This window comes from Tenebrio molitor, chromosome 4 (genome assembly GCF_963966145.1).
Source record: "Tenebrio molitor chromosome 4, icTenMoli1.1, whole genome shotgun sequence".
In the NCBI taxonomy this organism is placed as follows: domain Eukaryota; kingdom Metazoa; phylum Arthropoda; class Insecta; order Coleoptera; family Tenebrionidae; genus Tenebrio; species Tenebrio molitor.
This window is the reverse complement of record NC_091049.1, coordinates 16,808,090-16,825,877: the sequence shown is the minus strand read 5'-3', so window position 1 is coordinate 16,825,877 and position 17,788 is coordinate 16,808,090. Positions and strand designations below refer to the sequence as shown.

The 17,788-nt window shown below is 35.3% G+C and overlaps 1 protein-coding gene and 1 long non-coding RNA gene across 2 annotated transcripts; both read right to left on the bottom strand.

Annotated features, from left to right (window-relative positions):
* Window positions 1–467: 467 nt before the first annotated feature.
* On the bottom strand, window positions 468–1,703 carry LOC138127766 (uncharacterized). Its single transcript, XR_011158399.1, has 3 exons — window positions 1,126–1,703; window positions 841–1,044; window positions 468–784 (listed from the first exon to the last, which is right to left on the bottom strand). It is a non-coding gene; the product is annotated as an uncharacterized lncRNA (long non-coding RNA).
* Window positions 1,704–4,119: 2,416 nt separating this feature from the next.
* On the bottom strand, window positions 4,120–17,052 carry LOC138128163 (E3 SUMO-protein ligase ZBED1-like). Its single transcript, XM_069044346.1, has 3 exons — window positions 9,549–17,052; window positions 7,942–9,486; window positions 4,120–7,892 (listed from the first exon to the last, which is right to left on the bottom strand). The coding sequence occupies exons 2-3, from the start codon at window positions 8,148–8,150 to the stop codon at window positions 6,152–6,154; spliced, it is 1,950 nt and encodes a 649-aa protein (XP_068900447.1). The 5' UTR covers window positions 8,151–9,486; window positions 9,549–17,052; the 3' UTR covers window positions 4,120–6,151.
* Window positions 17,053–17,788: the final 736 nt, after the last annotated feature.

Here is a 17,788-nt window from a genome sequence, read left to right as displayed (position 1 = left end):
CTCCAATTCTTGGCTTTCTGAGTTGAGATTCTCTATCATTTTCTCCTGCATTGCTATCCTCGTCAAGTCATTATTATCATTATTGATGTCTTCTGATAATACAGAAGGACTGCGTATGTTAGAGATGCTGGGCGAAGGTTGTTCTTGATCTTTTATGAACATTAACAAATCATAATATGTACCATAAAGTACAGGAATTAATTTCGTCACTTCCACTACCACTTATTATGGACTTCTCCACTTTGTTAAATTCCTTTCTGAAGGTACTTCTTAGAGATTGCATTTTTTTCTTTACATGCCTTCACCACTACTAATTTTATATTTTTTACATACTTTTATTAAAGCGGAGTAGGTATCCCTGTTTCTTTAAATTAATATGATGATGAAACTATAGCTCTTAATACACTGCTATAATTTTAAATTTTAACAAACTTACAATTGCAAACAACACTTAAACTTACATGTGCAATGTAACTTTGCAATGGCAAAGAGGCCGAGGCTAGAGTTGCGTTTCTATTTATATCGTCGAGGGCGCATTTTCGAAAATAGTTTTTACCAAATCGGAAATATCCAATTCTGGAGCAGCAGGTTCACCTGACGATCCAAAACCTGCTTCCACTACTTCAGGACACCCTGAAATTACAGTTTGGGACATGAGCCCTAATAATTTTTCTTCAAGAGGACCAAGTACAGATCCTGAACTTGGCCCTCCTCCTGTACCAGTAGCTTCAAGTTGTTTAGCCCTGGCTTTCCTCTTAACATTGGCTTTAAAATCATTTAAAGTCTGGAATAATAATCAGGTGATTTAAAAATAATAATAATGCGAAATATATCTTTTACCTCTTTCCACTGTTTTAAATTTTTTTTGGCACCTTCAAATTGGTTGAGCTTCTCCGCCAACTCTTGCCATTTTTCAGTGTACCGCTGGAGCTGCGTCGCATTTGCTGCTCTTCCTTCCATTAAATATACATTATATTGTAAATAATTCACCAAAAATTCTTTTTGCTGTTTTGTCCTCCGCACTCTCGACATTTTTATACGTATCTAGAAGCACAACCTATCTGAACTGAAGTGAAACTTAAACTGAAGCAGAATCCGCAAAAGAACGTAATTTACATAATTTACCTGCATTCTCCAAAGAAAGATTCGCAGATTTGCACGTTCCGGTTATAAAAGTGCACATTTTTTATTAGCTTGTGAAATTCCATCCTCGACAGTCGTCACCAGATGGTCACCATCCGAAATGAAAATTCATAACACAAAGATTATAAAATAAATCCAAATACTCAAATACCTACCTTCCACAAATGTTGCTGTCTTCTCAATATTCATTTTTGTTGTCTGTTTACAATTTATGTTAACCTCACTTATGTTCAATCGTAAACTGTCAATTATGAATTTAAAATTTAATGCTCTCCTGGTCCATGCAGCTTGGTCAGTGCGCAAGCGCTACGGCTCGTTCACAATCAACTTGTCGTACCTACGTTATATTTTACCATTTTATCGGTCTTTGTTATTCTGAAGTTACAGAATAGCAAATTTGTCTCCTCGATTTGAAGGTCTGTCAAAATCCGAACTTATAACGTATGCTTTACTTTTAACGTACTCGATACAGAATAGCCCCTATTGTCAGGTAACCAGCTATTATGGCCCTCAGAAAGTATTTTACTGGCAAAGGAAAGTAAAACAAGAAGACGTAAGAATTGTTAATTTTGTAATACAAAGTTTACAAGGCAATAAACAGAAATTATTTCAACTTTTCAACCAAATTACGCATTGCTACGACTACTTTTGAATTCCTTATAATGATTTGTCTTTGCGTGAAAAGTGAAGTCTACATTAAAAAAAAAACCGTAATTTTTTCTACAATATTGTGACAGTTAGGTACATTCAATTTAGACTTTGTTACACATATATTAACAAAATGTTCTATATTTAAAGTGTTACTACAAAAAGAATTTTCGTTAACTCTAAAGTCTAATTCACAGTTGTAAATATGGTTGTAAAATGCAACTGACGGAAATACAAGCATATTTTCTTTAAATGCCTTTAGTTTGGTAAACAGACTTAACTTCTGGATAGATGGACAGTCGTTATTTGTTACCAATTTGCCTGCCAAATAGTACAATGAAGCTTGCACATGATCAGTCAAGGGTTCAGATGTCGATGGAAATGAAAACATGCTATTCACTTTCTCCATATCGGCTCTCCAGTCCTCATCGTGTTCTTCGTTTGCATTGTTTTTGGTGGAGAGTGTTTCTGGGATAGATCTGTGTGAAGCTTTAACGAACGACAATACGATATTATATTTGTGCAATTGCTTTGAAAATAATTTGAACGTTTCACGTTGGTTTGCATTTGTGACAGTGATACTAATCTTAATGAAGTTTTAAACTGTTTAGCATCTGGCGTTGAAGTACGACTTCTAATTTGTTGTTGTATATCCTATTATTATTTTCTGAACTGATTGCTTTATTCTTTGTGCCGACAATTGTTTTAAGAAGTTATTAAATTCATCATCCGATTCATCTTCAGCAGATGCAGAAGTTGTTTATAATGTATAACATTGTAATTTATGTTTATAATTCGTAGCACGGCTTCTATAACTGCGTCAAATTTTTCTGTACAGGCACCTCCCCCGCATGTTTTTCCTTTATACCTGCTGTTCTTTGCTACCACTTTCCTCGTTTTTGTTTTTAAATTATCGTATTTCGACTTTAACTGATTCACTGATCGGAACTGAGAAGCAGATGAATTAAATGCCTGGGATGTTCGTCTCCATGCGGCATCCAACAAACAGTAGATTTTTTTTACACAGATGTTTACATTCCCAAAAATTATTTTGTGCATGTGTGAACTGCGAAAAAACACTCCAAGCAATCAATAATGTTTGTCACATTGATTACATTTGAGTTTTGTGCGTGGTGTTTTGCTTTGAGCATGTGCTCGTTCAAATTCGTTTTGGAGTTTTTCATAACAAACAACACATCAACGTCTATCATTGCGGCCTGCATCTTGCATCTTCTAAAATATGTTGAAGTCCAACGACTGTCTCTGTACGTGGCCCTTGTAAATCCACCTGTAACAACATTGTTGCCACCTCCTCCTTGAATTTAGTTATTGTCATTTTCTCGTTTGCCACTTTTTGGTGTAGTATAAATGCATTTACCAAAGCACTCCCAACAAGAAGCTCAATCGCTAGTTTGCGATACCACTTTACACCTCTTCGCAAGGATGTGGCGTAAGCTTTCATTTGATCTGACAAATCAATGTAGGCTTTATGTTTATTATAATCAATAATGGCAGCTGGTTTTTCACTTTCTTTGCGACCACATGTGATTTTCACTAGTTCGTCAGTATGTTGTGTAGATAAACTAAGCACGTCCCGTTTATCCTTCCATTTCTGGACAACCACGCCAGTATTACTTTCAACGGCGACTGTTTCTCCTTTCTTTAGTTTTTTTTTTCTGTTACCTGTTTTGGATTCAATTTTCTGTTTGTTCGGAGAGCCCCTACCAAGTGTGTATTGTTTTCCAGTAAGGCATGAGCTAACTGCTGTGTTTATGGGAAAAAGGGAAGGAATCGAGATTTATCATTCCACTCATTTCCATAAAAAAACAAATTATCCGTCTACATAACTGCCATGCTGCACATATTTACTAGAAACAATTTTTAAATAAAATTTTACACACAAACAAGTAGAAATATTACTTTGATGTACAACTCTTCGGCCAAAAATATTTCAAAGTTTTTATTTGCCTGTCACTTTGGTTGTAAGTGAATAAGTTGTAACATCTGCTTCCAGTAATTCTGAACTCCCGGTGAGAACACCACAAAGTTTTATTACTGGCAGATTCAAAAGCAATTTTGGCGAAATCTATAGTTTTCAAATTTGTTAATGTGATGTTGCATCATTCACTTACTGGTTCTATAACTGGCAAATTTAAAAGTATGTCGGATCGGTTTGTCCAAGCCATTAAATTTAAAATATCATCTGGCACTTCAACATTCTGTTACGTTTTGCTTACGATCTATTCTGTAAATTATGATTTCAGAAATATCACATTTTTGCGCTTATTCTAATACCTGTGTTTGTTAATACTTGACTTTGGTGCCACCAACAAGAATCCTTGCAAAATATTATTTGCCTCGTTCCTACTAATTTCTATGTAATTTACTAACTTTTCCAAAAGATTTTATTTCTTTACCTCATTGGTTTCTAAGAAAGGCGCAGGGTCGTAGGCTTTCAGCGCATGCTTTTTCTTTTCCTTCCAATAGCACTCCATATCTGTACTTGATAGCATTTCAATATCCGAAATGTTACACTTAAAAACAATAAAACGAAAGTTGAAGTATCAAAATTGCAAAGCCATGATGTAAACTTAGAATACTAGGAACAAATACCACCTTGTACAGAAGAATAAAAGGGCTGCAATGTGTTTGCAAACGAGTGGATTTCCTCACCTTGTAAGTTCTTCAATCGACGCCACGTTATTGTTCTTCAGTTTTAAAGTACGTTCGATTTCCATGTGTTTAAAGCATATATCGCATTTCTTCATTCATTCAACAAAATCTTTCACCATGTAAACTATGTGATTCGCCAGATTTTTTAAATATGAAGACATTTTGGCCATTTCTGTTCCATTCAGCAACTTTTATGTCCACTGAAACAAGATCAGATTTCTGTCTTTCTCCATCCAACTTATGTTTTGATGCCAAATATCTTAAATCCTTCTTAGTTTAGTCTGGTAACGTGTTTTTCACTCATTGTTCTGGCTTCTTGTATCACTCTGTTGTATGACACTCCATGTTTTATTTTTTACACATAATTTTTGTACGATACTTTCGTCTTATTTGAAAATAGGGCATATACAACAGGTAACACAGTATCGAACTGTCTAACATGTATTGAATATAACTGCTCAAAAAGACTTGACGATGTACTGAATGTGCCACCAACGTAGCAGTTTTTGCTAGCAGATGGCAATCTTAAATTTTCTTGCGTTGAAAAAATTAAAATTCTTTCAGAAGTAATTCGTTTTCAGAATCATAGTGAAGAAATTGTTCTATGTGTCCATCCGTTTCAATATGTTGGTAGGCCTGTAATATAAAAAATTACATTACTTACAATAATAATCACGAGTCCGTGAGAAATGGTCAGTAATGCAACGTTCTGATAAGATGCTTACCCGAGGTATAATTAAGTTTTCCAACTCTCTAGGCACTGGGGCGTATGTCTTCATCTTTTATTTTTCTCCGATTGACTTTTCTGAGTGAATCTTTTTTTGGGAGCAGTGTTGACACATTGTCATTTACCTTTTCAAAACAGTTGCGATTAGCTGCTGCGGATTCTCTCGATTATTCTGATCTCGTTCTTTTATTTCTGATGAAACGCGAATTGCCACTGGTCTTCCTGCTTGTGGTGCATGTGTATGTCCGGTAACAATCTTTGCAACGTTAGTAGTGTAGTCCAACTCTACCGTTATATTCGTTGCGTTTTTCATATACCATCAGTCGGTACAATTAACGACACTCATTTTTTTTTTAAATTTGATTTAATTTAAAGAAGCATTTCTTTACAAAAATCATAGTTCACTGGAACGCTAATGTTTATAAAATTGTCATCGCAACTGGAATATATTAAAAAATCCGTAATGGTAAGGTTCAATGTAATCATACCAAGTTGGATCGGTCCATAATACATGTGTTTTTTTTTTAAACAAAATTTCCGTCAACAATGTTTAAAAATTTACGTTTACTTATACTCGTAAATGCTTCCCCTCATTGCTCTTAATGTAGTAACGTATATTAGCTAATAGAGATGAGCGATCCGGTGATTTTTCAAGAACGTCGTTCCTGGTGACCGTGATTTCTCAGTCACCGTGATTTCAAACAGTTACCGTGATCACGCTTCACGACTAATATTTACAGGAAATCGTTATCCCTAGATCACTTAATACACATATTTGATGCAGTTACTGCGCTTTAGCATATCGATATTCGTTAAGACTATTATGAGTCACTTTGGTAGTTTGGTGTACCGTACATTAGGCAAGCTACCTAAGTACCTATTCCTATTATTGATAATTAAAAAAATCGCTGATGATTTGTAACGGTAACTTTATTTATATATAAAAAACATTTATAAAATTCAATTATTACAATATTTATAATTAACATTCAAAAATAATAACATTTTTGTTTTTGCTTCATTCAACCTCGTTCGACGTTCATTCAGTACCTGTCCCGCTTTGGAAAATAGTCTTTCGCACGGAACCGAGGAGGCTAAAGCACAAAGTCTTTCTTGGGCGACAAGCGAAAGTTTCGGGTATTTAAATTTGTTGTTTCGCCACCACTGTAAGGGATCACTGTTCCGTGGAATTAGATCGTCCTCCAAGTACCTCTGAACTTCTATAATTGCCCGCGACATTGAAGTTCCCCTGGGTTTGTGAGCAGACACAAACGTCTCAAAAGAACTCCATATGGATAATTCCGTCGGGGTGTTATCTTCAATTTCGTCCGGAATTTCGGTTGGTTGTTGATTTGCCTCGTAATTGTAAATTTCTGAAACTGCCTCCGTTACAATTTTCTTTGTATTTTCAGCGGCAGTAACGTCGGAGAATGCTAAATTTTTAAATCTGGCATCTAAAAACGTCGAAACTATTAGTGTATTACTTCTTTCGATATTTCCCAGTCGTTCCTTAAGTCCATTAAGCAGTACCGGAAGAATTTGGCGGATAGGCATTGAATAGCTGTTTTTTAATAAATTACTGTACACATTAACCAATCCATTTCTAATTGGGATAACCAACGATGCGGTACAATATGACTCCGCGCTAATTGTCACAGTTGCATTTTCAAACGGTTTCAAAATGGAGCATAATTCAGCCAAAATTTTCCACTCTTGGGACGTTATTACGGGCAAATCTTTTTCAATAACTGCTATTGTACTTCTCACAGCTTCTTGAAGTTGCAGGAATCTTTGCAACATATAAAATGTGGAATTCCACCTTGTTGCTACGTCCTGCAATAATTTGAGTGGCTCATTTCCCGCGTTTCTTTGATAGACCATTAGTTTTTCATTAGAAACACAACTTTTTCGGAAATGAGCCACTATCTGCTTCACTTTTTCGATGATTGCAGACATCTCTTTATTCTTTAATGCATCTTTTACTATTAAGTTCAGAGTGTGGGCAAAACATCCAAAATGATTCCAACTCAATTTTGTAGAAATGGCATTTTTGATATTTGCCGCATTGTCCGATACTGCAAGTAATATTTTGTTCTCAATTCCCCAACTTTCAACTACTCTTCTCAGTTCTGTGGCCAAATTCTCGGAAGTGTGCGAAAAATCTGTTGCGCAGCATTCTAGTAACAGGGAACACAACTGAAATTCAGAACTGACGAAATGTGCCGTTACAGCCATATAATTGACTGTATTACGCGAGGTCCAACAATCTGTTGTAATACAAAATTTCATTCCCTGCGATATACAATCTTTGACTTTTAAGACAGTTTCTTCATATAAAGCCGGAATCGTAGTCCTGGAGAGAGTATGTCTATTTGGGAGTTGGTATGACGGATTGAGGGCAGAAACAAACTGTTTGAATCCGGCATCTTCCACCACGCTGAATGGTTGGAAATCCGTAATAAAAAGCAATAATAGTTTTTTGTCGATATCTTCTTTCGATTTTTTTGAAATTTTTCCAAACATGGTAGTCATAGTTTTCTGGCGAAAAATACTTGTGGTTGCAGATCGAAGCGTTGTAACATTTTCTTGCGTGGCTGATGTCCCCGGTACTGCATCTGACACTATTTCTAGTCTCCTAGTAAATGTTGAAGTTGAAGGGGTTGAGGTTGGGTCATCTACATCCATATTCAAAACCTGGTGAGCTCTTTCATTTTGATCCTATCAATTAAAAGTATATTACTGCCTATTACTACCTAAACAAAATGAAATTTACCTTTTTAGTTATACTTTCTGGTAAAACCACTGTTGGATGCTTGCTCTTCATATGTTTTTTTAAATTTGAAATCGTTGTCTTATATGATATTTTTGCCTTGCAAATATTGCATTTTGCATAAATATCATCTATTGGCTCGAATAACTGCCACATTTCGCTGGATTTTCTTTTCCTTATTGCTGACATTTTCACTTTTCACAAAAAAAATTAAACACTGAACGAAACTTGAAAAACTCTAACTGTCAAACCGATGTACTCAAGATGAGTCGAAAAGACAAAGTAATGAATAATATAATAAGTTAAATTTGTTAAAAAGGGTTTTAAGAAAGGGTACAAATAAAAAATAATGTAGGAGGTGAATGTTAGAGTGGGAAATTTGGGTATCATAAAGTCACGAAAAAAAAACAGGCTGTTTCGCTGACAATAAAGTATATTTATTTATTTTGCAATGTTGCGAATGGTTTCTAAGAATTTCCATTGAACTGTTGTTCGGAAGTAAAGTACATCAAAGAAGAACAGGTTCGAATTATTTAGTCTGAATGCAGGAACATCCAAGTCGGCGACTTTTTGTTTAATTTTTTATCGTAATAAAACATTTCTCCTCTTATGACTAGACAACCGCCCTCTCCCTACTTCAATGTATTTTAACCAATCGACGGTTTTTTTTTAAACTTGCAGTTAGTTTGAAAACACCCCCACTGCAACATGATCAGAGGTGTCGGAAGCTAAATCTGGGCCTAAGGGAAAATTAAATCGGGCTCTCTTTTGTTAAAAAAAAAAACAATAAAAGTGGTGAAAAAGACACCTTTTAAATGAGGGTGATTTTATGTCGGGGACCCGCAAGAACCGCGAAAAATAGGAAAATGCTAAATTTACATTTTGTATTTTGTTGTCTGTCCGGTCACGACAAACAAGTAACTGTATAATAACCAGCGATTTTAAGAAAACAGTGAAATCACTAGTCACGGTTATTTCGAGTATTCAATCACGGTGGTTACTCGTGATTTCCGAATCACGGTGATTAAATCACCGGTAGTGAAATATCGCTCATCTCTATTAGCTAATAATAATAAAGGTCTTAGAAATTGCAAATACTGCTAGGAAATTAACTGTCAACGTTCCATGTTAAATGAAATGGTTTCAGTTTTCTCGGTATCCTCATTTCGAAATATTCTGCACACCAGGTAAGCTTTATGGCAAGATAATAGCTTAGGTAAACACTGATTCCAGAACATTTCGTCAAGATGAATACGTTGGATATTTATATCTGTGGGCGTCCATATCACAAAGTCGCACCAGCTCAATTCACAAACGGATAACTGCATTTGTACTTGTGCGTAGTATTTGTGGTTTTTTTAAAGTACTGATTCATTATTGTTCACTTTTGCACAAAATGAATATCGTTGTTGTCGGGATAACTTGACGATGTCTGTAGGGCGTAGATTTCTCAGTACGTAAGGGCACTTAATTTCAATAAGCCCACTATCATTACCATCAACCACCAGTCCATCCGGTGAAGCACCTATTAAACATAAGTATACATAATCAATATAATATATAGGTAAGTATTGGATAATTATCTACCTAGCCCAGGAAGCCTGCGATGAATCCATAATCCAGTCTCCTTAACTATACGCCCTGTTTTCGTGGTGTAATCACGACGTGCGTTGACTTCATTTTTTTTTCTCATAGTCCGTGTATATGGACCTAAAGTTTTGTGGAAACCATAACTTTCTTCAGTTTGGTCCAACTTGGACTGTCACTTTGTGTTGATGTTCCAGCTATCTCTCCCGGTGTTGTCATATTAAATGATAGGTTTTTCTGCAGTTCGATTACATTTGCTTTCAGAACAGCTTTGCTATTCTTGGTATTCTAACATGTCCTGTCAAAATGTATTTTTGGTCATTTCCTGGCAACTTCTTAAATTCTTTTATATGTGACACATCTCGTTTATTGGAATATTGTTTTGCCATAACTTCTACAGAAGTTTTTATGGGTGCTCCCTTATTCCATGTACAACATTGACTTGTACAGGCAACTGGCATATTTCTGTTATTAACGATATAGTCCTCCATGGAAAACAAAAGCGTTGAAATATGGCTACATCTACCCATTGCTGATGCTTTATATGTGCAAGAACCATCAAGAATAAGGCCTGTGTCTTTATACAGCATACAAAGAACTTTGTAAAATATTTGCTGCATTGAAGCTTTTACGTTACTTCTCACACAATAGTGCTTATTACTACTAACTCAGAAATGGCAGGACGTAAATTCCCCAGGTTTACGTCCTCCGGAAGTTTTCCGACGGGAAGTTGGTAGGCGGAATCGAGAACGGGTCACAGGATGGTTCCTGAACGAGCGTTGACATTGTCGGGCGCGGGTTTGATCTCCGGAAAGTTTTCACGTCGTTGTCCCAGGGGTGATGTTCCGCTCGTACTTTCCTCGGGGGAAAGACACGATCCTGCTGGCACAGGAATTCGGTGGCTCGGTCGATTGGTATTCGGGGCATATGGTGTTATTGGCGGTGTGGTCACCTTCGCAGTTGGCGCACTTTGGGGTGTTCTTGGTTCCCAGCTGGCTGTGGACAATGAGGAATTTATTTATAACAATTGTAAATCTTGGTGATTTTTCGCTGTTAATGTTAAAATTCAAATAATTCAAAAAGTAATAGTTTTCTTTTGATGCGAATTTCATAAATGTGTTCTTTAAATTAAGTAATTGTGAATTATGAGCATATACGGAAATATATATTTTTTTCAAGATCGATGCTTTAAAGTTTCGTAGTTTTTACTAACCCTGTACAGTGCGCCCCAATGAAAGGTAGCCACCCTAAATCACATCGTTGTTTTTGAAAAAATTCTAAGACAGGTCAGATTCGTTTATTGTTTTATTTGTCACTCTAATCATACAAATTGAAGTCTATTCCTACAGATATATGATTTAAATGTGTCTCTAATTAATTTTGACGTATTTGCTGGACGTCCGGCTGGTTGATGTTGAAAATTAGCTGCTTCAGGAATGTCTACAATTTCTCGTAAATGTCGTTCAAAACCTTCTGTCAAAAATAGTATTGTGTAAAATACAAATAGCCTTTACAATCTTATCGGCAATTTTTTCGTTGGTCTCAATGTCTTTTGACAATATACGCCATTTCGAATAAAGTATTCCAAAAGCACAACTGTTTTTCTAGGGCGTTATAGCGTTTTATTAAAGTATTCAGTCTCTACATTGAGTTGATTTTTGCCATAGGGTTTCATTAAATGGTCTAATAGCGGAAATGCTTCGTCCCCAATAAAAACATATGGCATTTGAATTTCAGTATTTGGGAGAACATCATCAGCTGGAATTTGTTAACTGGTTGCTTTCTATCAAAGTAAATAATGCTGAAGATCTAAACGTACCTCCATCACTTTGCTTTCCATATCCTCCGACATCAATCAACGACACCAAGTAATACAATCGGAAAAAAAAAATTGTTTGTAATTGTTATACATTGTTCCTGTGTGCCGAGGACAAATTATTCGAACATGCTTCCCATGTATAGCCCTGAGACAATGTGGAAAATTCCACGTTTCATACATTGCTGTAGCTATTTCTGTAAATCTTTCATGATTCGGTACTGCCATGTGTATAGGTTGCAACTCCATCCATAGAACTTCCACCGTGCTTTTTACTATTGATGCAACTGTAGAAAATCCTATTCTAAATAAAAAAGCCAAGCTTCTAAAAGATGGCCCAGTTGCTAAATATTTGAAACAATATGACACCTACATAAATACATAATATTATTATTAGGGCAGAATATAGCCTAAGGGAGTCCGTTTCGGCTCAGGGACGCGAGGGTTGCGGGTTCGATTCCGACCCAGGGCGGAAAAAAAAGGCTATATTCTCTCTCGTGATTCGGAAGTCACATTAAGCCATTGGTCCCGGTCTATTGAGTTGGTCATCACGCCCCTCATAGATTTGTAAACCAGTCCTAGACTGTGTAACAACATTTTTACCCTTCTAGAGCAGTACAAGTTGTATAAAAACAGTGTTATTAGGTACTTAAATATTTCAATTATTTAATACAATCTGAGGGACACTTTCAGAAAGGAGTTGGCAAAATGTCCAAAACCCAAATCTGGTGACGAAGGGGGATGGTGATTTATATTTTTCGCCCATCTTCTTCGCTTAACTTAGTAAAATATTTTTCTCCCTACCGGTTAGAAATGTAGGCTGTGGATACCTCATTTGAGGTGAGAAAATTCAACTTTCTCGCTAAGGTAAGAAAGTTAATCATGAAATGTTTATGGTAAAACTGTACCAAAATACAAATGTCAAAAGTGTCAAAAGTGAAATAAGTTATTGATAAATGAAAGCCAATTCAATGAAGTAAGTTGGTAGGTCAATCATATAATCTGGAAAATAAACAGATAAGCTAGGTAGGTAGATTACTTTACCCTGTTTATATCAAATTTTCGAACAAACCTCAAATCTTCAAATGCGATGACAAGTTAATTAAACAAATAACACAGCCTACTATTCAATTCTCAAAATTTTCGTTTTAATCACGAATATAACCATCTTTTTTGACTTTTTTCAACAAAGTTGTGCCGGTAGGGAAAAAAATTGTATTCAAACCTTGTTAAGAAAGTGTCCTTGCAGACCTTAGGCACTTACAAACCTCGTCTACGACTCGGTTTATAATCTTTGCCTGCGGTCTGCAAGAAACCACTTTCTTACCTTGGTTTGAAATATACTATTAGTCGACATTTAGTATCACAAGACGGCAAAATTTATTTCCATCAGGTGATACTAATGTGCGGTCTTACCTTGAATTGAAATTAAAATTAAATTAAAACGCACCGGTAGCTATGAAAATTAGTGGAAAATGAAGGATAAGGAGCAAACCGGTTTGAAGGGAGAGCCATATTCTTTTGGATATTGATCTGATATCTTCGACAACAACTTCAATTAAAGTAGCAGGTTTACACGTTTGTTTTTATTTAATTAAACGTTTCCTGTATTTAAGTCGGTAGCGGTCTTATCTTGAAAAGTTTGTCATGTCTTGGTTGTCCACTAGGAATCTGCTCGTCATTGTTGGTAAAATGAATAAATCTTTTGATTTCTTCCCATCTGTTGCTTGACATGCATGAGGAACATCAAACATGTATGCAACTTCTTCCCTATCTATAGTAAAAAAAAGGGCGCTCGGGTGTTACCACTCACACAGATGTTACTTGAGCGCATATCATTTACAACAACCTTTACAGAAAGTTTAATGGTTTTTAATTTCTGACTACACTCCTCAATTATATTCTGCAGTTTCATAACTTTATGTGTAAAATAATAATCCAGGTGCAGTTTCCAGTTACTATAAATACCCTTAATCATTAAAACCAAACTATTCAAAGCAGGCTTAAACGTTTTGCCCTTTCCAAGATCTTCAAACCTGATAACTTCATCATACCCAATTATATAAAATAAATGTGACTTAATTGCCATTTCGTCTAAACAAAGACAGCAATTCTTATCTGTATCTTTCAAACTGTCTACTTTGACTTTTAAACCTTCAAGAACATTATCGTTTAAACCAGCATAAAACTGAAAGTTTTGCGTCATTCTGTTAAGAGTCTTTTTGTAGGAAGAATAAACAAATTGGATAAATTCCTGTATGCCTTAGGACCCATAAAATACATTTTTAGGCACACTTGAAGGAATTCCTTAGAATATATTCTCCGTTTAGGAGCCTTTTAATGCAAGTCATCAAGTGTTAATAACTCAAAATATCCACCAAGTCAAAGGTGTGAAGGTGTAAAAACACTACGAGCATCTTGCAGAGGACTGCCGCTGCGAAGACATGCGAGAACCGGGACAACTCCGTGCACCACCCACTCAATAGTAAACTTGTCTCAAAGAGACGGGATATTGAGAACCGGTCAAATACCTATATTTCTCAAATCTCTTTTCTAATCTATCCGTCTGTATTTTACCCAATAAAACAAAATTGAAATTTTTCTCGTACAAGAGATATTGTATTATTTTAAGGTAAGCATCTGTGATATGTGCAACTGCAAGGTGAGTTTCTTTTGTCAATTTTTCGCCATGGCAAGTGTGCTGTCAATTGTTGAACCACTTAACAAATTTCGCAAGGAATTCTATAATATAACTAGAGTTTCTTGTAACAGGTTTTTGAAATTTGTTGCCAAGTCTTTTCCCTTGAACACAGTTTAAGTAATGGAAATTTTAGGACCAAATTCTCGTAATGCTGTTACTGTTGTTTGACTGAAAACCTGCAATATTAGTTTTACATTTTGATGTTAAATTGTAGTGGGATAAAGGGCCTTTAAAGAGAGTGAATAGCCATATTTCAAAAGGCGATTTTTTTTCTTTTGTTAGCCTCAAATGAAGCTTTTCTACTTACATCAGTTAATTCGAAGTCGGAAAATTTCATATCATTAGAAGGTTTTTGGTTAAGCCAATTATTTAGAAAAATTTTCAGTATGTGCACAGTATCAATCACACAAAATTAAGGCTTTGATGTTTATACGAGTATATGTTCAAGAATTCTGGTTGGTCTGCAAACTGTGACATAGTTTTCCTATTAATAGAATTGTGATCACTGATCAGTCGCCACAATGCAAAACGTATCTCTTCTAATTCTAGAATAACTTTTTTCATGACTGCATGTAGAAATTCTGCATTTAATTTTTTCACCGCTAAAATATGTACAACTTCTTTATGGGTTGACTTCATATTTACCATAAATACATGTGCACTTGTTGCAAGATTTGCTGAATTAAAAGCACTCCCAACAATATTTCCACCTTTGTAGGTATATTATTATACTCATGTCACATCGTGAGGAAGTTCCTTAACATTGACACAGAACATAATACACAACAACGTCAAAATGCGGAGGCAAGACGCCGGTAATTATGTTGATAAGCACTGCACTATTACTTGATAGTAATATCCGTAATAGTGTATGTACTCCGGCAAAATTGCCGTGCCGCCGGGTGGAGGTGGGATAGTGTGTCAAGATACGGATTAAGGTGAATCTCGTCTAACATTAAAACTAACAATTTATCATTTTTTTGGAGGTATTTGAATTTAGAAGCCGCACACTGTAAAAAATATGCATCATTTTGTTCCGAATTGGGATCGATTCCAAAATGACTACAACTATGTATTTTTAAAATTTTATTTTTAGGCATGCGGAGATATCCAATGTAACAAACCACAGAGAAGTAGGGTCTCGCCTGAGTACCGTAAATAATTTGTATGCGAAATTGTCATTAATTTTACCTGCTCTAGTATAAAATCAAGTGAATATAACTATATTTTTCATCTCGATGTTCCGGTAATACCACGTCATCTGCAAAAATGAAAACATGTGTGTTCGAATGAACAAGTAGTAATGGTTTTAGCTACTCATATACATTTCTGATGCAGATTTACAAATCGTGTGATTCTATTATTTCCCAAAATCTTTTTAACTGGGAGTCTATGGATGAAATTTTTGTGACATTGCAAACAGAATTTTTATTAACTTGTGGAATAAGACCGCTGACTATCCATCCCAGATGTGTTTTTTGAATAATTGTGCCTAATTGGTTTAAATGAATTTACCCTATAGAAAGGATTTTCCAAAATAATTCGCTGCCAATCAATGAGTCGATTTTTCCCGGATTTGCTGATGGTGGGTTTGGCCAATTTGATGTGTTTGGGGATGTTCAAATTCGAATTGAATGACACTGATGGCAAGTTATCTGTTTTCTAGTGGTGATATTTTGATTAATTCCAGACACAGGAATGTTAATTTTTGAGTTGATAATTTTAGCAAATGACACGCGTGTTTTATAATAACATAATTCAAATTTTATTTGGTGCGTCTTGAATTGGCTCAAATTGATATTCCGGAGAAATATGTTTCCAATTCATTTTCCTCGCGTCTGTAATAATTGATTTCGGTACTTATTGCGATGCTGACAATGGGCATGCTAAGCTCTCCATTATCAAAGCCCTCCTCATCGGTCAATTTATTGACATCAGGCGTTAATACACATTATATAGACAACCAAACTTACACTTAGCCAAAAACTTAATTCAAGTATTTTATCTATTTTGGTGTTTTGCGAGTTCTCGTTCTCAGCTTGTTGGATGTTACTCTGTGATGTTGCTTTTACTTTTACTTGTTACTGTTATTGAGTTGGTATGGTGATAAGCGCTATAACCCTTCGAGAAATCGACAGATTCTAATAATAAATGAAAAGTTCAAAGTACAGAAATGTTTATTAAAAAAACTAGGATAAATGTTCAAAATGACCACCTTCGCTTTCCAAACAATATGCCAAACGATGAAAACCTTGACTAGCATTTCTCAAGCAATTTGAATTAATATCATTGCAGACCCCCCGAAATCGAGTTTTTACTTGCACATTTTGTATTACCACATTGTCATATACCTTTGACTTTAGATAAGCCCATAGAAAGAAATCGTTCGGAGATAGATCTGGGGACCGAGCTGGCCAAACTGTGGGCTCAAATCTACTTATCCAACGATTTTCAAAAGCTTCATTGAGAAAAGTTGTTATTGCTCTTGTGGAATGTGGTAAAGCTCCGTCCATATGAAACCACACGTTTTCAATATTTAAGTCTTGTATTTGTGGTATAATATGTACACGAAGAAGTTCTAAATTTTTTGTACCATTTAAGTTTCCATCAATGAAAAATGGACCCATAAGAAAAGTGGTTTTAAACTACAAACCGATAATTTTGTGAATTTACTGCACCATCCTAGGAAAACGATGATTCATCAGTGAAAACTATTCTATTTAAAATGTCATTTTTATTCAGTAAGTAAAGTTTCGCAAAACTCGCTTCTTCTAATTGTATCATCTTCAAAAAGCTGGTGATGATTGGAAAACTTGTATGCTTTGTATTTATATTTTTTAAACTTTTATGTACGGAGCTTTTTGAAATACCAAATTCTTTCAGTTATGCGTAATGGTGTAATATGATTTTCTTCAGCATAGCACAAAATATTTAATTCCATTTCTTCCGGAAGAACAGGGCAAGTTTTTATCCTCTTTTTGTGGGCATTTACAACACAACTTTCATTATAAAATGTTTTCATAACACTGAATGGTTCCAATAGAAGGTATCGGTCTATTTGGGTATACATTACATTGTCGTGAATAATATCAACCGCAGGTCTGGGGGTCAGTGGTTTTTATTTTATTTTTTTATTGAGATTAGCTTCTCATTTGAAAATAATTTTCGTCCTTTTGGTTTATTACCACAACATAATAATGAAGCGGAAATGTTTGCTCGAAAGGTGTTCAGCTTATCATGTCTTTGTTGTCCGATCGATTCCAGATCCCTTCCATAGAGAGGTAATGCATTATTTACAGCAATATCCAAATTTTTAGGCCGGAGAGTATAGTCCTACAGAAACTCTTGTGGAATTCGACTTTGGTTGTAAATTTAACAATAACAACCGAAGAATAAGATCTTATTATCAAGTAATATATAATAATATATCCTTTGTCATAAATACAACTAAAGTGCGTCTATCGATATTTTAATAGGTAAATAATCCCTTAGTAATGAGGCCATAAACGACCCAAAATGATAACTAGTGATTGAAAAGTCGTTTCAAAATATCGATAGACGCACTTCACCTGTAATATCCCTGCTTGAAGCTAACATTACGAACCCCAAAATAACGACCCTCATTAGCCTTTATCAGTAGGATTATTGCTGTAGCACAAATTCCATTTTTTGTTCGACACTGTCAGAATTTAAGAATTTTCTCCTGTGTGAACGGATTTTGAT